This window comes from Trachemys scripta, chromosome 11 (assembly GCF_013100865.1).
Source record: "Trachemys scripta elegans isolate TJP31775 chromosome 11, CAS_Tse_1.0, whole genome shotgun sequence".
Lineage (NCBI taxonomy): Eukaryota > Metazoa > Chordata > Testudines > Emydidae > Trachemys > Trachemys scripta.
Window position 1 is genome coordinate 9,793,438 of NC_048308.1, and position 25,438 is coordinate 9,818,875.

A 25,438-nucleotide genomic window follows, 5' to 3' on the forward strand; every position below is an offset into this window, starting at 1 on the left:
TCAGTTCCTTCTTGCCGGCTACTCCGACAGCGGGGACGGGGGGCGGGTTTGGAATGGATATGAGCAACACATCTCGAAGAACAACAGTTACAACGGTGAGTAACCGTCTTTTCTTCTTCGAGTGCTTGCTCATATCCATTCCATTAGGTGACTCCCAAGCCCAACTTAGGTGGTGGGGTCGGAGTGAGACAATGCTGTGTGCAAAACCGCTGATCCGAAGGCAGCATCGTCCCTGGACTGCTGCACTAGTGCATAGTGAGCTGTAAACGTGTGGACTGATGACCAAACCGCCGCTCTACAAATGTCCTGTATCGGAACATGTGCCAGGAAAGCAGTCGAGGAGGCTTGGGCCCTCGTGGAGTGAGCGGTGAGGTGTGGTGCTGAGACACCTGCCAGGTCATAGCAAGTCCGGATGCAAGACGTAATCCAGGAGGATAGGCGTTGTGAGGAGACCGGTGAGCCTTTCATTCGGTCGGCCACTGCAACGAAGAGTTGCGTCGTCTTTCTAAAGTGCTTTGTGCGGTCAATATAGAAGGCCAGGGCCCTTCGTACGTCCAGGGAATGCAAACGTTGGTCCTGGCGAGTGGCATGTGGTTTGGGATAAAAGACCGGGAGAAATATGTCCTGGTTGATATGAAAAGGAGAAACCACCTTAGGGAGAAAGGCAGGATGTGGACGAAGCTGCACTTTATCCTTATGGAAAACTGTATAAGGGGGCTCGGATGTAAGCGCCCTGAGTTCAGAAACGCGCCTTGCTGAGGTGATGGCTACGAGGAAGGCTGTCTTCCAGGATAGGTACAAAAGTGAACAGGTGGCTAGTGGTTCGAATGGAGGACCTGTGAGCTTGGAGAGAACCAGGTTGAGGTCCCACGTCGGGACGGGCTGACGATGTTGAGGGTACGTCCGGTCTAAGCCCTTGAGGAATCTAACGACCATCGGGTTAGAGAATACCGAGGACGCGAGTTCCCCTGGGTGAAAGGCCGATATAGCGGCCAGGTGAACTCTAATTGAGGAAATCGCCAACCCCTGTTGTTTTAGGGAGAGGAGATAGTCCAAAATGAGGGGAATGGGTGCCTGCAACGGGGATGTGGCTCGTTGTTCGCACCAACAGGAGAACCGCTTCCATTTGGCCAGGTACGTGGTCCGTGTTGAGGGCTTCCTACTGCTCAGTAGAATCTGTTGCACAGAGTGCGAGCATTGCTGCTCTGCCTGGGTGAACCATGGAGCAGCCACGCCGTGAGGTGGAGTGATTGGAGGTCGGGGTGACGCAACCGGCCGTGGTCCTGAGAGATGAGATCCGGATCCAACGGAAGCGGGATCGGTGTCTGAACCGAGAGCTCCAACAGTGTGGTGTACCAATGTTGTCTCGGCCACGCAGGAGCGATCAGAATTACCCGTGCCTGGTCTCTGCGCAGTTTGAGCAGTACCTTGTGGACCAGAGGAAACGGAGGGAAGGCATAAAACAGGTGGTCTTTCCAGGGAAGCAGAAAGGCGTCCGAGAGGGAGCCCGGAGCTCGACCTTGTAGGGAGCAGAACACGTGGCACTTCCTGTTGTCTCGAGATGCAAACAGGTCTATCTGGGGAAACCCCCACCTCTGGAAGATGGAATGTATGATGTCCGGACGGATAGACCACTCGTGCGTTTGGAAGGACCTGCTGAGCCGGTCCGCTAGAGTGTTCTGGACTCCAGGGAGGAACGATGCCGTGAGATGGATTGAGTGGGCGATGCAGAAGTCCCACAGGCGAATGGCCTCTTGGCATAGAATTGACGAACGTGCTCCTCCTTGTTTGTTGATGTAGAACATGGCCGTGGTGTTGTCGATGAGAACTAACACACAGCGGCCACGTAGGAGACTGAGGAATGCCTGGCACGCCAGGCGTACCGCCATCAGTTCCCGAACATTGATGTGTAGGGCTAACTGGGATGCAGTCCACAGGCCCTGGGTATGGTGTTTGTTGAGATGGGCGCCCCACCCCAGAGATGACGCGTCTGTGACCAGGTGCAGGGAGGGTTGTGGGGCGTGAAATGGCATCCCCTCGCAGACCACATTGTGATCTAGCCACCAGGTGAGGGAGGCCAGGATCGAGTTCGGGACCGTGACCACCATGTTCAGGCTGTCCCGATGTGGACGGTATATTGATGACACCCAAGTTTGAAGCGGGCGAAGTCGAAGTCTGGCATGCCTGGTTACGTACGTGCAGGAAGCCATGTGACCCAGCAGGGTGAGGCACGACCTCACTGTGGTAGTTGGGAAGGCCTTGAGCCCTTGAATGAGGTTCGTGATGGTGCCAAAGCGATTGTCTGGCAGGATGGCTTGTGCACGACTGGAGTCTAGAACTGCGCCGATGAATTCTATTCTCTGGGTAGGTTCTAGAGTGGATTTGTCCTTGTTGAGTAGGATGCCCAACTCGCTGAATGTGTGCACTATTTTGTGGACGTAAGCTTGAACTTGCTCCTTGGTGCGACCGCGCACCAGCCAGTCGTCTAGGTACGGGAACACCTGTATCCCTTGCCGACGAAGGTACGCTGCCACGACCGCCATACATTTCGTGAACACCCTTGGGGCCGAGGATAGGCCGAAGGGAAGTACTGTAAATTGGTAGTGCACCGTGTTTACCACGAATCGCAGGAAACGTCTGTGAGGTGGGTAAATTGAGATATGAAAGTATGCGTCTTTCATGTCGAGGGCGGCGAACCAGTCTCCAGGATCGAGGGAAGGGATGATGGCCCCCAAAGAGACCATGCGGAACTTCAACTTTACTACGAATTTGTTGAGTCCGCGCAAGTCCAAGATGGGCCGCAGACCTCCTTTGGACTTGGGGATCAGGAAGTAACGGGAATAAAATCCCCTGCCCCTTAACTCTATCGGAACCTCCTCTATAGCCCCCATGGCCAGGAGCGTAGAAACCTCCTGCATAAGAAGTTGCTCGTGAGAAGGGTCCCTGAAGAGGGACGGGGAAGGGGGGTGGGAGGGGGGGATAGAAGAAAACTGGATAGCGTATCCCCTCTCCACCGTGCGGAGGACCCAACGGTCCGAAGTTATAAGGGACCAAGCACGGTGGAAGTGGGAGAGGCGATCCCGAAAGGAGGGAGCTGGATCCTGGGGGATGACTGGGGCGTCGTCCTCGACCGCACCTTCAAAAGTTCTGTCTCGGACCTGAAGGTGGTCTTGGTAGCCCTTGGTTTTGACCAGGTTGAGGGCCAGCCCATCTTCTCCTACCACCTCGCCCTCGCCTTCTGGCAGGGTCCTGTCTCTGACGAGGTGGAGGGGGGTAAAACCGTTGAGGCTGGGGCCTAAATGGTCTGCGCTGGGGACCCGCAACATGCATCCCCAAGGAGCGCATGATTGTCCTGGAGTCTTTGAGGCTCTGTAATCGAGAGTCCGTCTTCTCCGAGAACAGCCCCTGTCCTTCAAAGGGCAAATCCTGTAGGGTCTGCTGTAATTCAGGGGGCAAACCCGAAACTTGGAGCCAGGAGGTCCTACGCATAGCGATACCTGTGGCCAGGGTCCTTGCGGCCGAGTCCGCTATGTCCAGGGAGGCCTGTAAGGAGGTCCGAGCCACCTTCTTACCCTCCTCAACCATGGCTCCAAACTCTTCCCTGGACTCTTGGGGAATCAACTCCTTAAACTTCCCCATAGAGTTCCAGGAGTTGAAATTGTAGCGGCTCAGTAGCGCTTGTTGATTCGCCGCTCTAAGTTGTAGCCCTCCGGCTGAGTAAACCTTACGGCCGAACAGATCAAGCCGCTTAGCCTCTTTTGATTTTGGCGCTGCAGCCTGCTGGCCGTGGCGCTCTCGTGCATTCACTGATTCCACCACCAGTGAGCACGGTTGGGGGTGTGTGTACAAATACCCATAGTCTTTAGATGGGACAAAGTATTTCCTTTCCACCCCTCTCGCAGTGGGTGGAATGGAGGCAGGAGTCTGCCATATCGTATCCGCGTTCGTTTGGATCGTGCGGATCAAGGGTAATGCCACCCTCGAAGGGGCATCCGATCCAAGGATGTTCACGATCGGGTCGTGCACCTCCACTATCTCCTCCGTCTGCAGGTCCATGTTACGGGCCATTCTGCGCAGGAGATCCTGGTGAGCCCGAAGATCTATCGGAGGGGGACCCGTGCATGAAGTGCCCGCCACTGCCTCATCCGGAGAGGAGGAGGAGGACGCCTCTGGTGGTAGTGGATCCAAGGGGGGGTCCCGGTCCCCCTGGTCTTGGGTCGGAGCATCACCAGCACTTGGGTCCACGGTGTCGGGTGGTGTGGACACAGAAGCCTCTACGCCTCCAGGCGGAGGCCGAGAGATGGTGGATTCTGGGGCCCTTCTGACCGAGTGACCCGAGCGAGAGGTCGATGGTAACGAAGCCCCTTGCTCCTGGTGGTACGCCCACGGGGTCCAAAACGACCAGTGAGATGGTCCATGAGGGTGGTACTCTGCCCTCTCCTGCCAATGGCCCAAGTCTCGTTCCTCGGCCTGCCCCTGAGGGGGGTATGCCGATCTCGACAGGTCCTCTGAGGATCGAGACGCTGATCTTGACGGCCATGGCGGTGCCGTGAAAGATGGAATGATCCCCGTGGTCTGCGGTGCCGCACGGTGCCGGTCCGGAGATGATCTATCTCTGTGCGGTGCCGGCGATCGGTGCCGGGACCGCGACCGGTGCCGATGACCTCGTCGGTGCCGGGAATCGGATCTGGACCTCGACGAGGACCTAGAGTATGCCCGGTGCCGGGATCGGCCCCTCGGCGTCGAGCGTCGAGCGTGGCGGTGCCGAGAACTACGTCTCGACGTTGACCGGTGCCGACGATCATATCGGTGCCGAGACGTAGAGCGGTGCCGCGAAGAAGATCTTGACCGCGAGTACGACCGGTGCCGAGACGTTCGGTGCCGGGACTGCGAGCGGCGTGGGGACCTGCTTCGGGACCTGGATCGGCGCCGAGGTTCCAGCCCTTGTGATGGAGGGCGCATCAAGGCAGGTTTCCCTCTTGACTGTACCGGGCGAGTCAACGGTGCAGTCGGTGCCGGTGGTTGAGGCGGTGCCGGCTCCGTGAGAGCTATCAAGTCTCTCGCCGCCGCGAAGGTCTCTGGAGTCGACGGGAGACACTGTATCACCGCCGGCCTCGGTGGAGACGCTATTTGCACCGGACTCGACGGCCTCGGCGCCGGAGTCGACGGTGCTGGAGGAGCCTGTTTCCGATGCTCCATCGGCGGACGCGGCTCTACCCCCGGCACTGGGGGAGCCGGCGTCTTCGGCGCGGACGTCCCCGTCTTATGGGCTTTTTTATGCCCTGGGGATAATGACCGGCGCCGCGGCACTTGCTGTGTTTGCGGTGCCGACGAGGTCCGGTGCCGGGGAGGCTTGTCTGACGCCACTCGCGTGGTCGTCATAGCCGGTGCCGCCGGGGCACTGCGCACCGAAGTGCTAGGCACCGAAGTCTGGCCCGTGGAAGGAGTGTCCGGGCTAAGTGCCGCCTCCATTAGGAGTTGCCTGAGCCGAAAGTCCCGCTCCTTCTTGGTTCTTGGTTTGAAGGCCTTACAGATCTTGCATTTGTCTGTTTGGTGGGACTCTCCCAGGCACTTCAAACAGGAGTCATGAGGGTCGCTCGTTGGCATAGGCTTAGCGCAGGAGGCGCACTGCTTGAAGCCGGGAGCGTTGGGCATGAGCCCGGGCCCGCGGCCGGGGGAGAAAGGGGGAGACGACCCCCTTAACCCCCTGAACTACAATACAACTATAACAACTTTAAAAACTATTTAACTATAAACACTAGAACTACAACTATAACTATAACTCTGAATGATCAAGTAAGCTAGGGAGAGTGGAGAACAGCTACGCCGCGCTCCACAGTTCCAACGACCGTCAGGGGCGGTAAGAAGGAACTGAGGGGGCGCCGGGTCGGCTGGGGTATATATTCAGCGCCATGAAGGCGCCACTCTAGGGGGCTCCACAGCCGACCCGCCGGTGTTGCTAGGGTAAAAATCTTCCGACGATCGTGCACGCGGCGCGCGCACACCTAATGGAATGGATATGAGCAAGCACTCGAAGAAGAACCTGCAAATTCATGGCTTCAGTAAAATATGTGCTAATCACTACCTTGATCATCTTGCTTGTATATCATATTCTTTTCCTCCACTTGTTTGTACATACATTTGGACAGCTCATAGCACGCTTTTCAGGACCTACTGTGATATACACTAATTGTGATAAAGGGAATTCTCTTAAACGTAACAAATTATCTGAAAAATATTCCATTCTCAGTACAAAGAACAGAATATTAGAAATACTGTTCAGGAAAATATTGTAAGCTTACTGCAAAGACACCTACAATTCTTAATCCTATTCCAACTCAAAAGTAATTTTACTATTACCTTTAATGAAAGCAGGATCAGACACACAGTAGAAAAGGATATGATATAGTAGCAAGATTCAGGTAACAATGGTTTGGCATTGCCCAATTCAAAATGACATACTGAAAAAGTGGGATTTTGGGTTTAGGATAGTAAGTTTAGTTAATGGAAATTACAAATTTAAAGGGGGAATCTCAATTGAAGACATAGTGACAATCCCTCACTGGCTTTTCTAGAATCACCACCTATTTACAGGAATTTGCCAGAGAATCTACCGTCGGATAACTAGAAAACTTAATATTACACCCCTTCTAGCCCCCCTTAATCTCCAGACCAGTGGTGTAATGGTAATTTTGGAAGTGAAAGAGCTTAGATTCAGCTATCAAAAAAACCTAGAGTCCAAGGAGGTGGTCATGGTGGTGGGCCAGAATTGGGATGCTTATGACCAATGAGATACACTAGTATTTGGAACAGAAGCAAGTTATTTCATTCTGATTATCACCTCTATATAGAGGGCCACCACAAGTGAAATACCAGAAATTAAGTCTTTCCCATCATTTCATTTTCCCAAATATTCTGAATACAAGTGGAATTATTGTGTCAAAAATGTAAGATTCCCTTAAACTAAGCATGGGAAGAGAGAGAAGTGATCAAAGAAAATGCCAACGTGTAACATATAAATACCATGTAAGCTGTAGTCAAATATATTTTTTGTGGTGTATAGACCTCTCATATAAACCATTCAGATGTGAGGAGGCAGAGAAGAACATATTTAAATTAAAGAAAAGTGACTGACACTGGCTTCTTTGTAGCACCTTCTCATTACCTTTCATTCTCTCTCCTGTAGCTTAAACTTACCTCTTTTACACTATGTGTTACAGCCCATGTCAGGAAAACCCTTGACATCACTTGGAAAGCAGTCAGGACAACAGAAGAGGGCACAATGCCTGAAAAATATTTTAGGACTGATAAATATACTCAGTTTTACTATTTTGGAGAAAGACAGATTTACTAAAGCACAATGTTATTTAGCAAAACTCCAGTAAAGCTGAACTTTTAAAACACAGGAGCATGAACTTTAGACTGCAAAATTTTCAGGGCAGGGACTGTGTCCTATGATGTGTTTGTACTAACGGGATGCCTTGATTGGGACTTTAGACACTATCCTAATACAAATAAGAAATAATCAGTCTTGTTGCAAAGAGTATGGCACAGACCTTAATATCCAAGGAGAAAACTGGGTGAGTAAGGCTATGTGTACACTGCACTTTTGTCGGTAAAACTTTTCTCAGTCAGGGGTGTGAAAAAAACCATACCCTTGACCAACAAAAGTTTTACTGATGAAAAGCACCGGTGTGGACAGCACTTTGTTGGCAGGAGATGCGCTACTGCCGCTCGTTGGGGATGGTTTTATTTTGCCGGCAGGAGAGCCACTGTTGGAAGACGGGACACTAGATTAGATGGACAACTGGTCTGACCCAGTATGGCTGTTCTTACGTTAACTGAACACAAATTACTGCAAACATCTAGCACCAGCAGTGCTTGGGAAATGAATAAAGACTGCGTAGGAACGAGAAAAAGAAACGAGAGGCAAGGATGTGGAAGGGTTCAGAAGGAACTGACCAAAAAAAATTAATTTCACAAGAATTAGATTTTTCATCAGACAGGCAATACAGACCTCAAAAGAGCTAATTCAGGGATTACAAAGCAGTAGAAGTGATGGAAAGAACCAAGGCACCCAATCTAAGGTAAGGAAAATAACTGAGGCATGGCACTTTTCAATGTTATCCATGTATTAATGGTGGGTAGATTTCTGAAATGCAATATGATAGAACTCCTGTGTAGCTCAAAAGATGCAGAAAAAGGGCTGAAAAAACCTATAGTCTGCCTAGTCGTTCAGGAGTGTGATGGGTTATACAAATCCCATTCAGTCCAGGAAGGGTTAACAAGCTGCGGTGGGCTCAATCAGCTCAGCCCACCTCACCTGCAAAGAGCAGTCAGGGAGCAGTTAAAAGGAGAGACCCAGCTCAGTTTGGGACTGACTGGGAAGGAAAAGAGACTAGCAGTTACCATGTCCTGGAAGAAACATGGGTGGGCCAAGAGCCATCTGAAGACCTGTCTGCCAGAGTCTCTTTGAGGGGAGGGGAGGCGTGACACAAACTGTTGGTCTGATTTGTTACCAGGACCGGTTGGGGCCATTAAGGCAAGCAACTAAAGCCTGAAAGAAAAGGGCTGAAAGCTGAGTCAAGCAGGGTTGAAAATTCCTTTAGTTGGTGTTTATGTTGGACTTTGACTTGGGGAGGCCGTTATTTTAGAAGGGTTTGAATTCTCAGTGACTTAGCCAGACCGCTAACCTATATCCATCACCAAAGTGTGCTGAAGACTCCCTTGGGCAGACTGAGGCAAAGGTGCTGCAGTGCCACGCAGAGTGAGTGCTCTACCACAAGGACATATACCAAATGTGACAGACACTCTCTTTTACCTAGCTGTTGTTCACAGAACTACTAGGCCTGACGTGGACCCAAACTGGATCCGAGCCCATCCGACCTGACCCAACGAGGGTCAAGTCATTTTCAAACCCAGCTCGACCCTTTCCTCTGAACCTGAGTTAGTGCCACTGCTGCTCGCTCCTGCCCATGGGGTTTAATGAGTGCCAGCAGTGGAATGTCCCAGTGTCTGTGTGCCTGCTCCTGCTGCCCCCGCTGCACTGTGTGCACACTGTGGACTGAGAGGCGCTGTGACTTGTTGGCACACTCACTGCAGCACACAGACGTGGTGGCTGACAGAAGTGAGGCAAACAGCTACCACTGCACCAACCCCATCTGCCGGAGAAAATCATCAGAGGTCACCCAACCCAATTCCAAGAGGGTCTGGTTGTTTTCTAACCCAAACCTGACACTTGTAATGGGGTCCTATTAGGTTTGGATCAGGTTGCAGGCTCCGCCAGAAAGAGCTATGTAGCAACTATCTGGGAATAGCCACTTTTCTGAACTAAATGAAACACTGTCCCAGAGGCTATCTTCACTGCAACAGTTAGGTTGAGTTAGTATGCTTCACTTACTCCATCAGCCTAGCTCAAGTGAGTGATCACATCACAAAACACTCAACTGACTTTTTTTTTTTTTTTTAAACACAATAAAACTCCTATTTTATGAACAAATTAGGGATTGAGTTTTTCAAAATGAAACATCTTAGTTACAGTAGGAACAGCACATAAATTGCAGTCTGATGCACTGCATCACTTTCTTTTTGTCCTTCAAATGACTGCAAAGTGATTCCCAATGCATTGAAGGTATCAGAATGCAAAGGGATGTTGACTTGTTCTTCAGACTTCACTTTTGTTACGTGTCTCCCTCGCCCCCAAATGGGAAATATGATTCCTATAACAGATCATTCATAAGACTGGTGTTTGTAAAAATTGAGGTTCTACTGTATTAAATTCTCAGAGACGTTGGATTAGCATCCCCACTTCATTACTCACAGGTCATCTAGCTTGAGTTTAAAGCACCACTAACTTGAGCTAGAGATTTGTGTGTGTGAACAGAAATAGAATTATAGCTTGAGCTAACAATGTAGTGAAACAAACACTCAGTCACAGTGAAAAGTAAGAGTCTAAACCCAAATGGGAGACCAAACTGACAGGATAATTATGATTGTTGTGTACCTAAGCTTTGTCTCCATCTGTCCGCTAACCAACACTAAAGCCATGTCTACACTAGCAAACTTGCAGCTGCATCACTACAGCTGTGCCGCTGTAAAATTGCTCACGTAGCCTCTCTATGCCGAACTCTCCTGTTGACATAATAAAAGCATCTCAATGAGCAGCCATAGATATGTTGGCAGGAGAGCGTCTCCCGCTGACACAGTGCTGTCCTCACCGGCACTTACGCAGGCGAAACTTGTATTGCTCAGGAGTGATTTTTTTCATACCCCATAAGTTTTGCCGATCTAAGTGATAGTATAGAGACATTGCCTATGAAGCCTCATGACCGACACAACTTTACCCTCTATTCTAACGTATCCATTCCAGGATGCCTATCACCAGAGTTATAGAATACCTTACAAACAAGGTGGATAAAAATCGATGATTAAAAAAAAAAAAATTGTTTTTTTATTTAAATCGGATTTTTTTGATAAAATGCTTTTTGAGGGGAAAAAACCCTATCTAAAGATAGTTATAATTAAGATATATCTTTGAGATATAATATCTCATCACGGAATCGGGATTATAAATTTTAATTCTATAGTATGAGACAACATATTCATGTAATGGTTAAGAAAAGTTTTATAAATGAGTTCCAATAGTTCATGGATTAGGGACCCAATCTTATAGGGTTCCAGGGGCTTCTGTATAGATTATTTAGGTTAATCTTTCTAGCTACCCAATGGGACTCAGTGCTCAGTCTAGAAGATACCATCAGAGATGCTTAGTTTTGCAGTTCTCAAATACCTTTGTGTCTCCAGAGATAACGTGTTTGTTAACAGCAAACATATTTTTAAATAAATAAATAAAGGTGAGAACTAACAGACCTCAACCCTACTGTCCCTCTGCAAATTTGTGTACAGTGTGACTCCCTTACCTCTCTCTAAAAGTGCAAAGTTTCAAAAAGTTCAATGAATAGAAGATCGTTGGGGGTGGAATAGATCTGGACAAGGAGAAGAAGTCTGGAGATAAATGTGAGAATGGAGGGCCAGGCAGTAGAAACAAAAGTGAAACTGTTTGAGCAGCGTATTCCAGAAGTCTTGAGGTCTTTCTGAGTGTAGCCTTCATTGATTTGAGATCTACCATGCCATTCTCTCATTAGAAGGGAAAAGCTATAATGGCAGCAGGCTGTAAAAGAGACCCAGTTTGGGAATATTTTAATGAAGTTAAAAAAGCTCCATCATCCAGAAACAACCATAGATAAGTTTGTGATAAGAACCAGCAGATTACAAAAAGAGGTAATTGATGAAAAAAGTGCCCAGTTTGTTTATGCAATAAACTCTCCTTTCCGTATGATTGAGAACCCACACATCATTAACATGCTTCAGTCATTAAGACAAGGATACAGTTCACCCAACAGAGCAGATGTTGCAGCCGAATTGCTGGATAAAGCGTATGAAAGAGAACTTGAGCAGTGTGCAAAAGGTCTAGAGGGGAAAATTGTTAATCTGAGTCTTGATGGGTAGAGCAATGTCCACAATGATCCTGTTGTATGTGCTTGTGTGACAACAGAAGAAGGGAATGTCTTCCTACAGAAACAATTTATAGATCAGGAAATGCACACACAGCAGAATACTTACAAGAAGTAGCAGTAAAAGCTATAACTGTGAAAAAAAATTCAAATGTCTAGTACGCAGCTTGGTCACAGACAATGCTGCAAATATATCCAAGATGAGAAGAAATTATTTAGAAGAGAGTTCCAAGCAAATAACATACGGTTGCAGTGCTCATTTGATGCATCTCCTAGCCAAAGACTTCAGTGTTCCAGAATAAAGGCTAATGTTGTTGAAACTGCAAAATACTTCCGTAACAACCACTTTGCAGCAGCTGCTCTGAAAAAAGTGTGAGGAACCAAGCTAACTCTCCGACAAGACGTGGGACTGAACTCAGTAGTGGCCTGTTTTGAACACTGTATCAAGAACTGGCCTAATCTGATGAAAGTTTGTGAACAAAATCGTGAAAAAAATAGATGGCACCGTCACAGCCAAAGTTCTCAACATTGGGCTTAAGAGAAATGTTGAACACATGCTGAGTACCCTGAAGCCTATTTCTGTAGCCTTGAACAAAATGCAGGGAAATAGCTGTTTTATTGCTGACGCTGTTGAAATGTGGAAGGAACTGAGTGAGATCTTAAAAGGAGAAATATGCAATGACAGAGTTAAATTACAAGCATTAAGAAAAGAATGGGACAAGCACTAGCTTCAATTGCAAATATTCTCAGTATGAGGGTCAAACCTTAGCTGCTGAAGAAAAGGAGTTGGCTATGACATGGACATCCAGCAATCGTCCCTCCATAATGCCAGCTATAATAAACTTCAGAGCTGAGGGTGAACCATTCAAGAAATATATGTTTGCTGATGATGTTTTAAAGAAAGTCACACCAGTGAACTGGTGGAAGTCACTTAAGCACTTGGATTCAGAGACTGTTGAAGTGATAATCTCACTTTTAACAGCAGTAGCATCTTCTGCCAGTGTAGAAAGAATATTTTCTTCCTTTAGACTAATTCATTCCAAATTGAGAAATCGTTCGGGACCTGAAAAAGCAAGAAAACTTGTTTTTCTTTTCCAGATTATGAACAAACGGGAAAGTGAAGGTGAAGACACCTGAGTTAGTTGCAGAAGCCAATATTTTAAGTTTCTCATATTGACCTGGCTGACATAGTCGATTTAATTTTTTTTAAATATTTCATTTGACTATTTTAAACAGTTTTAACAAACCTGATTTTAAAAAACTTGAATGTTTAAACTAAATTCTAACAATATTCATATGCTTGTTTTGTTAAAATATTATGTTTGCTGTTGAAAAAAATCCAGAACACATAACATGGTTGTTGTAGTTAAATAAAACAATTTAAATATCTGTCTGGTGATGTTCTTCTCCTAATACAGCATGGCAAGAAAATCCTCCAAATATTAATGATTAACCTGTTGAATTGGAGATAGTCTACCTCCCAATGACTTCATAAATATCTGCTTCAATTACCTTTGGTAAATGAAATAACCATTCATTTTCTGATATAGCTGTAAAACTAATTTGAAAAGAATGTACTTTTATGTAGAAATCCATGATTAAAACAAGTCTTCCTGACTAGTGATTTAAATCAAATCCATTCTGCTTACAAACAAACCTCACACACTTTCTGTAGGCTGAGTTCAATTAACATACCACAGGCTCCTTGCATTCCTCCAATCCACCCCCACCAGCTCCCTTTGTGCCACCTTCTCATTCCCCTCTATTTCAAGGACTCCCTATACCCCCTCACCTCTCCTTCATCCAAGGGTCTGTGTGCCCCCCCATCCCACTTCCACCACATACAAGTGGCTCTGTTTATGTTTGCATTTCCCCCTTCCCCCCATGTCAGGGTCTCCCCAATCTCCATCTTTACCCCCTTCTCAACCCACCATTATTATTATTATTCTGTCTGGGAGATAAATCTTTCAGGGTTAATATTTATTGGGAGGATGGGCAGAAATGAGATAAAGGGTGTTCTGTTGGAAGGTGTTAATGAGTGCCATCAACGTTTTCATATGTAACATTCAGCGTCGTTGTAGCTGTGTTGGTCCCAGGATATCTTTTATTGGACCAACTTCTGTAGGTGAAAGAGACAAGCTTTTGAGCTTACACAGAGCTCTTCTTCAGCTCACCTCCCACCCTGCAGGTTCCTCGAGCCAGCTCCAGCCCAAGCCCGAAGATCTATACCTCAATTAAACAGGCCCTTAGCCTGAGTCCTGCAAGCCCGAGTCAGCTGGCAGAGGCCAGCAGGGGGTTTTCAACTGCAATGTAGACATACCCTAAAAGGCTTCCAGATGTCAAAGGCAAAAAGATAGACAAGGATATAGTTGAAGCTATTAGTGGAAACACTGCTTGTGAAAGAAGAAGTATGCCATTGTGTTGACAGAAAATATTTTGGGACATTACACTAACAGTGTCTTACACAGGGAGCTGAAAAATTTTATTGTAGACGAATAAGTTTATGGGACTTATGGAGTAACATGAACTAAAGAGACTGAAAGCTCAAACACATTAGAATGTTCAAAATTAATACAGATTCACTAAGGCAAATCACCACACAATTTGCCAATTTTAAAATTTCCAATAAAAACTTGATGGTAACAAATGAAATCATTGAAATCCTGATACTCCTGAAAGAGTGCGTAAAAACTTGAAAAAGAATAATGCAATGATTTCTGAAAGGCACACAGAATAAGACAGTTCTCACCATACACAAGTCAAATATTTGCAAGTAATTCAGTAAATAACTTGGCATTTGAGCATTCTGCTAGTAGCAACCACTCTGCTGAAAATATGCCAGTTTATCTCATAAGATGCGATCATAGAATCATAGAATATCAGGGTTGGAAGGGACCTCAGGAGGTCATCTAGTCCAACCCCCTGCTCAAAGCAGGACCAATTCCCAACTAAATCCTCCCAGCCAGGGCTTTGTCAAGCCTGACCTTAAAAACTTCTAAGGAAGGAAATTCCACCACCTCCCTAGGTAACCCATTCCAGTGCTTCACCACCCTCCTAGTGAAAAAGTTTTTCCTAATATCTAACCTAAACCTCCCCAACTGCAACTTGAGACCATTACTCCTTGTTCTGTCATCAGGTACCACTGAACAGTCTAGATTCATCTTCTTTGGAACCCCCTTTCAGGTAGTTGAAACCAGCTATTGAATCCCCCCTCATTCTTCTCTTCTGCAGACTAAACAGTCCCAGTTCCCTCAGCCTCTCCTCATAACTCATGTGCTCCAGCCCCCTAATCATTTTTGTTGCCCTCCGTTGGACTCGTTCCAATTTTTCCACATCCTTCTTGTAGTGTGGGGCCCAAAACTGGACACAGTACTCCAGATGAGGCCACACCAATGTCGAATAAAGGGGAACGATCACGTCCCTGGATCTGCTGGCAATGCCCCTACTTATACAGCCCAAAATGCCGTTAGCCTTCTTGGCAACAAGGGCACACTGTTGACTCATATCCAGCTTCTCGTCCACTGTAACCCCTAGGTCCTTTTCTGCAGAACTGCTTCCTAGCCATTCGGTCCCTAGTCTGTAACTGTGCATGGGATTCTTCTGTCCTTGTTGAACATCATCAGGTTTCTTTTGGCCCAATCCTCTAATTTGTCTACATCATGGGATGTACTTTCCACTGTGTGAACTTTCAGAATCCATATGATGGTCTCAGCAGGATTTAATGAATGATGAACTGAAATTAATTGTAGCAAAACAGACAAGCCCACCACTGATTCTTTAAGAGTGATGTAAAGTGCACCAACAAAACCCTACTGAAGACAGCTAAGAACGTAGCAAGGGAATTTGATTTGACCAACAGGAATAGTTGCTAAACTCACAGACAAAACTCAGGGACTGGAGGGAAAGCAGAGTGTGCGGCTCAGTGGAACTGGAAGCCAGTTTACAATAATCAACTTCATAGCATGGCTGAACTCTAAAGCAGGCAAGCTCCATAAGACAGAAGAACCTCAGGGTGACATCTGACCACTCAAGTCTAAAATTTTTCTAAGGAAATGTTTCATGCAATTCCCAGATTGCCATAAACTATTAAACTGAACTTTCAACTCAAATTCAATGACTATTATTTGACAACATATAGTTCTGTGAAAGGAGTTCCAGGGCAAAATGCAATACGAGTCCAGAAAGTACAATGAGATGCTATCAGCAAAAAGGCTGCAGTGGATGCAGAGTACTGGGAGGTGTCCCTTAAGAACAATGAAGAGAAACTGGGATAAATCAGGACATGCTGGACACCATCCAAGAGACATTTTGAGAAGAACTGTGAATACTGCTATCAGCAGCCATTTATAGATCGGTCTGGTTTGAGAAGCCTGGGGGAACAAGCACAAATAGTATAGTGCTGATGTTTTGTATTAGACACCTAAGCAAAATGGTTTAATTTATAAATCAACATTTATTGCTTTGAGATTATTTAAAGCCCAGCCTTTGTAAGAGATTGTAGAAAAGCGGAGTGAAAGAATTATAAATCCTTATTAATACTTCTGAAAGAAAATCCTGTTTCACTTGAAGTTTTCCAACTAACAAGGACCATTTTTAAAATGAGTGCAGTTTATTTTGGAGAGACAGTAACTGAGTACTTGATCACCTCGGGGTAACAGCAGAAAGTTATGTTAATCTGGGAAAGTTATTAATGTTACTAGTTTATAACTGCAATCACCTTTCCTGAAATGATCAGCATTGGTTAAATATAATCCAGTGATTTATGATAACAGGCTGTTAAATCCCAGTTTGGGATAGGTAATGTACAAAGTGTAATAAGCCTGTGAAAAATACTTCCCATTTGCTTTACAGAAGAATGGTACTTGAAAATAATTCTGTTGAATAGTAACTATATGTTTAAAAGAACTGAACACTAATATACTGTTGAGAAATAATGTTTCTATTCAGGTAACAGGTATTAGAAATCGTAATTTTTACTAAAATAAAGAAAAGCTTGTTTTCTGAAGAAGGATATTCCTCAACTCAGAACAGAAAGTCAAAGTCGGCTATCTTGATCAAGTGGCTGGTGACAATCCAAATATTATTAGCCTCCTGATAACTATTTTCTAGTAACTTTTTTAAGTGCACGGACTTTGTCTTCATGTGCACATGTCCAATACCTACTATACTGCAGCATCTTATCAGAATACAAATAATTGTATAAAATTACCAGATACTTAAATTAGGGACCAGTTTTATAACCTGTAAGCAACTACTCTACTTGTACTAAATTAAGCTAAAAGTAGCATTTGTAATTATTTCATTCAGGAAGAGTTTGTATAGCTACCACTATTATTTAAGAAAAAATGTTGTCAAACCCTCACTGGAACAAAAAAATTCAGATTGCTTTAAAAGGGCCGGTATACTTAAGCAATCTAGTGGTTTCATCTAATGAAGTATTTTTTTGTCCAAAGTAGTAGTATTCCCACAAATGGGTAGGGAGAGATCTATTCTTTTAAAGACATTTTCTTTTATAATTTCACTAGTTTAAAAAAGATCTAGCTTTTCACTTCTTGGAGACGCTATGCATAGTTTACTAATTGCCTTTCATAGAAACACACAATTTTTTGGAGCAACAATTATTCAGAAAGCCAAAAACTATTGCATCAAACAGTATTAGACTGCCCTCTGCTGCTAGATATATCAATGTTTGAATTCAACTTTCCAATAGCAATATTTGGTTATACTGAAATACATTTTAAAACCAGAAAATTAACAGACTTGATGCTAGCATCAGGAAATACTTCAAATTTGGGGGGATGCTTAGATGGTGTCTTCAGATTTGTAGCTTTATGGATTTGGAATCATAAGGACATTTTATTGATTGATCCTGTCTTTGAATGCTTGTTGAATAAGAACTAAACAAACAGTTGTATTTCAAATTACAACAGGAACTTTCTGAATGCAGAATTTCCCACTTCTTTATGAAAAGTAGTTTAGTTTTAAAAATAAACATCTGGATTTGGTAGAGCAGCGTAAGTGGGCTTCTTCACACTGTGGCCTTGATTCTGCAAAGATTTACAGACATATTAACTACACACACTGTGAGGAGTTCCCTGGAAATAGTCATAGGGCATGAAGTTGAGCAGGTGCTTAAGTACAGTATTTGCAGAATCAGTGCCTGTATGAGTAACACATAAGAATGCTTAAGTAGCAACATTTCAGCACAAAAATCAATCAATTGCAAAGATGCCCTTCTTGTCATCATGTGAGGTGGGGTTTGTAGGTCCATGCACTTCTAGACACACTGAAGCTTTCTACTAGCACTTATGCATTGAAATCCAGACTACTGCCAATATTACGAGCATGGAGACTGATTATTTATCATCAATTTTGCTGGGCATGCCACGTTGTCAGGATGCCTGATTCTAGACTGCCAAAACAAATCTTCTACTCTCAATTCAGCCAAGGCAAATTCACTAGAGAAGGGCAGAAAGAATGCTACAGGGATGTCCTCAAGGCTAATATGAGAAAATGCAATATTGACATCAACTCATGGGAATGTATAACTAAGGCTAAGTTTTTGTCAAGGGTATTTTTTATTTAAAATAATGGACATAGCATGCAAAATAAACAAGAAAATCATGGAAATGTAGATATAGTAATGCAGTTTTCATCAGGGTGGATAAAAATCAATTTAAAAAAATCAATTTGGATTTTTTTATTGAAATCTTTGATAAAATGCTTTTTGAGGAAAAAACCTATGTAAAGAGTTTTAATTAAGATATATTATAGCTCAAAGATATCTCCTCATGGAATAGGGATTATTAATTCTATAGTATGAGACAATATTCATGTAATGTTTAAGAAAAAAGTTTTGTAAATGAGTTCCAATAGTTCATGGATTAGGGACCCAATTTTATGGGGTTCCACAGGCTGCTGTATAGATTACTTAGGTTAATCTTTCTATCTACCCAATGGGACTCAGTGCTCAGTCTAGAAGATACCATCAGAGAGGCTTAGTTTTGCAGATCTCAAACTGTGGCTGTCTCCCCCACAGAGGTAAATAGCAAAACAGCAAAAATGTTTTTAAATACATAAATAAAATAGAGGTGAGAAATAACAGACCTCAACTCTATTGTCCCTCTGCAAATTTGTGTACAGCGAGTCAGTCCCTTACACTCTCAAAATGCAAAGTTTCAAAAAGTTCAATGAATAGAAGATTGTTGGGGGCAGAATAGATCTGGACAAGGAGAAGAAGTCTGGAGATAAATGTGAGAAGCAAGGGACATATGCTTGTTTTGTTAAAATATTATATATTTGCTGTTGAAGAAAAACATCCAGAATACTTAACGTTGTTGTTTTAGTTAAATAAAACAATTTAAATGTCTGTTTGGTGATGTTCTCCTCCTAATACAGCATGGCAAGAAAATCCTCCAAATATTAATGATTAACCTGTTGAATTGGAGATAGTTTAACTCCCAATGACTTCATAAATATCTGCTTTAATTACCTTTGGTAAATGAAATAACCAATCATTCGCTTTCTGATATAGCTGTAAAACTAATCTGAAAAGTTTTCAAAATAAATCACTGTTTAAAAATGTAGAGTGTGTACCTTCTAAAAACCTACATCTATCTCAGTTGTGAAGAATATGTATTAAGGTTATAACAACCAACAAGAATGCACTTTTATGTAGAAAACCATTATTAAATCAAATCTTCCTGACCAGTGATTTAAATCAATTTGATTCAATCAAATCCACCCTGCACTACATCAATACAGAACTTTTAAACTGCCTATTTAAATCTTATATAATGTTAACTACTGACCAGATTAACTGTTAAGAGTGTAAAACGGTCATTTTTTAATAGAGCTTTCAACTATTCTGAAATAGCATATTGTACATCGCCAGGTTGTCATCTTTGATTGAGCGTCTGTCATGTCGCAAGATATTTTTGTAAGACTAAAATCATCTCTCACAGTCCACACGGTTATCAGGCACCAATAAACACCTCAGAGCAATTATGGCCAGACTTGGAAAGTGATCTTTTAAGTTGCACCAACATTCCAGAATGTCAAGACCCTCCATTTCAGAAACTGCACTGCTGCAGTTACAAAAATTGGCTTTTGCCATCTCATTGTCTTCAAACATAGGAATAGACTCAAATACATTTAGTGATGCAAGGTCAAGAAGTTTGGCCTGATTGGGATCAAACACTTGGCAGGCTTTAAGAAAACTGGCAGCGGGCTGACAAAACCGTTTAGAACCAGTCATGAACCAGTCCAAAACATTGATTCAGCAGTTCTTTCAAGTCACTCTGACATGTCTTTCAAATTTTTTTGGCAACTATGCTCTTCGGAGATGATCCGAAGTAGGTATAACACCAATGTTTTTCAGGGAGCTCTTCATAGCAGGATTGTCTAGGACATGTAGTGGAATGTTAGCGGTACAGAAAGCCTCTGTAAGTTGGTAAACTTCTGTCCTACGATGCAGCTGTTCTTTGGTCTTCACAGTAAATAGCTCACTCACTGTTCTTTGTAGTTTAGCTTTCTCGCTCAGGCCTGCTTCAAGCTCTTGTGCCTTATGTTTATGCAAACCACTTTCTGTATGTTTGTCACAGCTTCCTTTTCATTTGTAATCTATAGGAACATTACACACCGTACTAAACATCAACCCGCCACTTTCATGAAATGTTGCCTTTGGGTATTGACTACTTCTCTACTTAGTAGTGGTTTTTGCCACTTTGCTCTTCAGTGTACTTGGCGTCGCCATTTTTTCCCCCCTCTGTCAGCTAAATCTTATGCACATGCGCCTCATGCTTCAATAAGATATATATATATATTTTTTTTTGTAATTAAACAGTGGCTAAGCAACAACCAGGGCCTAGAGTGGCCTGGGCCCAGTGCAGAAACTAAGGCATGGGCCCAACTCTACCTCCTGCCGCCAGGGGCTGACTGCCCAAGCCCCACTTACCAGAGCTAACAGCCCAAGGGCCTGACTGTCTTCACTCCGCTGGTTAGAGGTTGACAATTGGCTGGGGCTGAATGCCTGAGCTTCTGCTGCAGGGGGCTGATTTCTCTCAGGATCCCAGGAACTGCTGCTGGGGCTCCTGGGCTGTGGGCTGTCTGCCAGCCTGTTGCTGGGCAGACTCCTGCAGGGTGGGCTGTCCACAGGTTGGTTGCTGGGTAGGGTTCTACAGGCGGGCAGGGGGAAGAGGCTGCTGTCCACAGCCAATTGCTGGGCAGGCTCCTGTGGGGGAGAGTGGACTGAATACTCCTGCCCCAGGGACCCTGCTCTAGTGGCTGCCATGGAGCCCTCTCCCCACCAGCTGATTGGGGGGGGGGGTGGGCACCGCATGCTCCTGCCATGGAGCCCTCTCCCCACCAGCTGATTGGGGGGGGGGGAGGGGCGCATGCTCTTGCTCCTGCCATGGAGCCCTCTCCCCACTAGCTGATGGGTGCCTGGCAGGAGCCCACCATCCAACCAGCTGATCGGCGGCGAGGCTCCTGCAGCAGCGCAGACTACTGGACAGCTGCTTTTAGGGCCCTGGGGACCCTTCCTCAGGGGAACTGCTGCACCCCTGGGCTGACAGCTGCTCTAGCCCTGCCATGGTGGAAAAGGTCACAGAGGTCCTGGGAAGTCATGGAATTTGTGACTTCCATGACCAATAGGTAGCCTTACATATAACCAGGACCAACAACAATGGAGGAACTGCTTGAGGCAGGGAACTCCGCACTTCGAGAATCAAATGTGACTACATGTAACGGAAAAACGGAAGTGACAAAGAGCGTGCTATGGCCCAAACCAATACTCCAGGTTCGGCCACCCTGCTGGGAAACACGTCTGCAATGTGGCAGAGTCTGCAACTCCAGAATAGGCATTAGCAGCCATCAGTGGACCCACAGATAATTTGAAATGGACAATCCATGAAAGACAATCATCTTTGACTGACGGATTCCCAATGATAATTGGGCATACAAATTTACCCAAACTGTACACTCAACTGTTGAAAAATGGGTACAAGGTTCATGAATTGTCACAATGATCTGTCATCTAAAACTGGTTAAGAAAAGATGTGAGGAGACAAATTCTGAATTAATTTAAACACAAAGGGTTTACTAATACCACTCAAGGACTATTTTAAGATTATGACTAGTAAACAAGAGGAGTAAAATATTGGAAATCAAAGAAACAAAATTGGAGTGCCAGAAATTAGGCCTAATTGGTGGATGGACTATTTTGCTCATCATTCCCTTTTTGGGGGGGTCCTTAAATAGAGACTTTGGGGGAGAAGATGAGAACTTTTTACCATAACTGCAGCTGTGGCAGAACGATTGTTGCCATGACACTAGACCTAGAAACTCCAGTGGGGATGTTTGACCATCACAACGAGGACTCTGACCTGATACATGTGAGATCCTGCACTGACTTTCCTTCCCTTGTGTGCTTCTTTCTGGACCCCCCAGATTTTTCTCCTGTCCCCTCTCCCTCTCCGCTTGCCACTGGCACCAGCATGGTGAATGACATGACCCATTCAGATCTGCCCAGACTGAGAGACCCCCTGAAGGAGAGGGACCCGACCAGACTAACCAGATGGATGTCCTTGATCAGGGAAATGAGCCAGCATCCAGAACAACAGTTGTCATGGCCAACATGCCAGCTTGAAAGCATCCATCTGTGACTGACCAGCAACCCTGTAGGAAAGCCATATTTCCCTGCTCTTTACTATCTTATCTTTTCTCTCTCACATATATCTATTTTATTTAAGGCATGAATGTGATTATCATTCTGAATTGAATAGAACTTACCACTTCTACCCCACCAAAATGGGCTGTTTGGCTGAATAAGAGGGTTTAAACTATCTTAATCACAGTCTCTAGAAAGGCCTCTGAATATTTATGCAAAATAAATTTAATCAATTTCAGTTAATACTCTTTACTTCACTTTTATTCTTTTTTTTGTGTGTGTTTCAATCAATTTTTTCTAACCTCTGGTCTCAGTTGTATAGTATGTTTGCCATGGTATTAAGCAGGCTGAGGTCTCTATATATCAAACTCCAGATTTCATTTAACTCTGTAATGTTGAACAGTGAATAGATTATGCCCATTTAATTAATATAATAGGCATTGCTTGAAGAGGGTAGAGAAGATTGTGTGGGCAACTTTTTTTTTTTCTTTTTGTCCTTTAATAGTGTTTGATAGAATCCTGTGGGTGAGAGTGAATGGGTTGTAAACGGAAGTGAAGAGCTTGTACATTTCAGCAACTGTGGGGATAGAATAGTAAAGATGTGTGTACTAGAGCACTGTGGAAGGAGAGCGGAATTAAGGTTGCATGGGCAACTTTAACTCTGCAGTTGCTGCTTTTCAGAAGTTTGAGTTTTTTGCTCAACTCAACATTCTGCAAGGCAAAGACATACCACCAACCAACCTTAACTCTACATTAATGCGGCTTTTTGCCAATATACTTCCTAGGGTTTGTAAACAGGAAAATATGTTGGTGTTAGGAGTGAGTAGTCAATTAGGCAGTTGTACATACGTCTGCAATTAGCATAGTGAGCCAACCTCTTTGCCCCCAACACGTACCCACACACAGCCCAGCTGTGTTCACAAGCCTTGCTTCAGCACACCTCCCAAGCCACGCCCATGATCCATTCAGTGAGTTTGGGGACTCCAACCTAACCCCTTCCCACTACTGTACCCAAGCTTCCACACCACAAATGGGGAACATGTCCTTCTGAAGTCTTCTCTCTCCGGTATATAAAGGTTTCTATTGCTGTAAGCTTCCCCCCGTCAAAACACACATAACCAGACTCCATGTAGTGCCTGGAGCACAGTACAACTACATTACAACAGTACAGTATTCCTGGTCATGTTTCACAATGGTTGATGGGCCAAGTTTGGGGCAGGACTGGTGACAGAAGATACAGGCAGGGTTTCTGTTCCAAAATACTGATAGTTTTATGTTTGAGAAAAAGATTCTCTGACCCCTGTCCAATAGATGTACCCCATCTCTGAGAAACACTGAAGCCTCAGAGCTTGTAATGTTTATGCCATACAGTACACTTTTCTGGTCAGCAGTGAACTCTCCACTTTCCCAATCAATGTTCTTCAAACATGTATTAATAGGTTTCATGCAGTGTTGAGGGGTGCAGTGGCAGTGCTGTAGGCAATAGGTGGGTTGGAGTGCAGGTGGTTGGGTTCCACTGGCAGAACTGGGGAGTGCAGGGGGGGGTCAGGGTTCACTAGCATAGATGGGATGCAGGGGGTTGGGGTGCACTGGCAGAGCAGGAAGTGCAGGGAATGGGGTGTAGTGTCAGATGTGGGGTGCAAGGGGGTTGGAGTCTAGGAAGGCTGGGATGCACTGGCAGAGCAGGGAGTGCCATGCCTCCTTCATCTGAGTCCCCAAACTGTCTCACATTCTCTACCATCCATCCCCATTACCCTACTCCCCTTGCTGCAACCTCAAACTCCTCATCCTCTTTCGCCTCATTCCTCCCCTGCAAATACCTCTCCCCTCCCACTAAGCATTCACATGTCTAATTTGCCCCCAAATACTTTGATTATATTCTCGCCAAAATGAAATGCCACCAGTTACTCACAAATTGCAGCAACCTCCAGCCATTTAGTCCAAGACTCCTTTTGCCTTAGGCTGGGTCTACCCTAGAAATTTACATTGGTACAGCTACGCCACTCATGGGGGTGAAAAATCCACACCTCTGAGAGGTGCAGCTATACTGACCTAACCCCGGTGTAGATAACACTAGGCCAATGGAAGAATTCTTCCATTGATCTAGCTACCATCTCTCAGGGAGGTGCAGCAGTGTCATTGTAGAGTATTAAGTGTAGATATACCCTTGGATGGAGGCTTGGAAATAATTTATTATTAGATATGTTAATTGAAGTGTTTGTTCATAGCCATTAAGAGGTCTGTGATTCATTCAGTCATTAGTACCTCTCACTTTAACAGTACCAAGCAGCAGAAGGAACCAGGTTTTGGACCACTAACGTTACCCCGCACTCCTACGTGGCACATCAGAATTTCAAAGCAATCTGAGGAATTGTTAGGATTTTGCAACACTTATGAGTGAATTTAAAGCATATAAAATGGCAAGAATGAAAACACTAGCAGTTTTTCTGTATGGGTGAATACATAGTGTAAAAAAAAAAATTTAGATTTTCCTAAATACTGTTCTTAAATTGGCTCCCCCAAAGATTTAGTGGGTGCCATATACTACCTTGGGTAAAACTTGACAGATTGACACAATTTTGACCCACATCACATCAATAGTTTGAGCTCTAGCTCTGGGCAAAAAAAGCCCATCTAGAAGCTTTTTTTAAATAGGGCTATTTTGGCGGGGGGGAGGGGGAGGGAAGAGGTTATATCTTTGGAACCCTTTGGTCAACTTACTCCAGATTTGGCTCGCTAACCCTATGTGGCACTCTCCTGAGATGCATCAAATTTCAAAGAAATCCAATTAAGCATGTCAGTTTTAGAGGACTTGGAAAGCTCCACCTTTTAAACAGATGTATTGACGCAACCTTTCCCTATAGTGACAGTCCTGTGCCACTATAACAGAACATTTGGTTCAAATAGGATCTAAAATACATGGAGTTTTATATTCTATTGGAATTAACCAATTACAGCTAAATACCAGAAAATTCAAAAAAACTCTAGATAAATTTTAAAAAGATAGTGTCTTCACTCTGTTTTGGATCATGTACTAGAAGTCAGGGATTACAATTATGCTCAGTCAACTGATATTTTAGCTTCCTAGATAAAGGAGGGTTTTTTGGGAAAGGAAGAGCGATACAAAGAATCATAAAGATGGGTAAATTAAGGAAATGCCTGCAGTGTTCTGTACTGCATTTATAAAGCACTTCAAGATTCATTGTCAATGAAAGGCTATATAAGTGTTAAGTTATTTTATCTCTTTGTATTATTT

The 25,438-nt window shown here is 44.5% G+C and overlaps 1 protein-coding gene across 1 annotated transcript in view; it reads right to left on the reverse strand.

The window, feature by feature from the left end:
- The window catches only part of HACD2 (3-hydroxyacyl-CoA dehydratase 2), a 50,030-nt gene that overhangs the window by 14,632 nt on the left and 9,960 nt on the right, over positions 1–25,438 (reverse strand). The window contains exon 4 of the mRNA XM_034785426.1: positions 7,198–7,286. Within this exon, the coding sequence (XP_034641317.1) occupies positions 7,198–7,286 (89 nt within the window). The remainder of the gene's footprint in view (positions 1–7,197; positions 7,287–25,438) is intronic.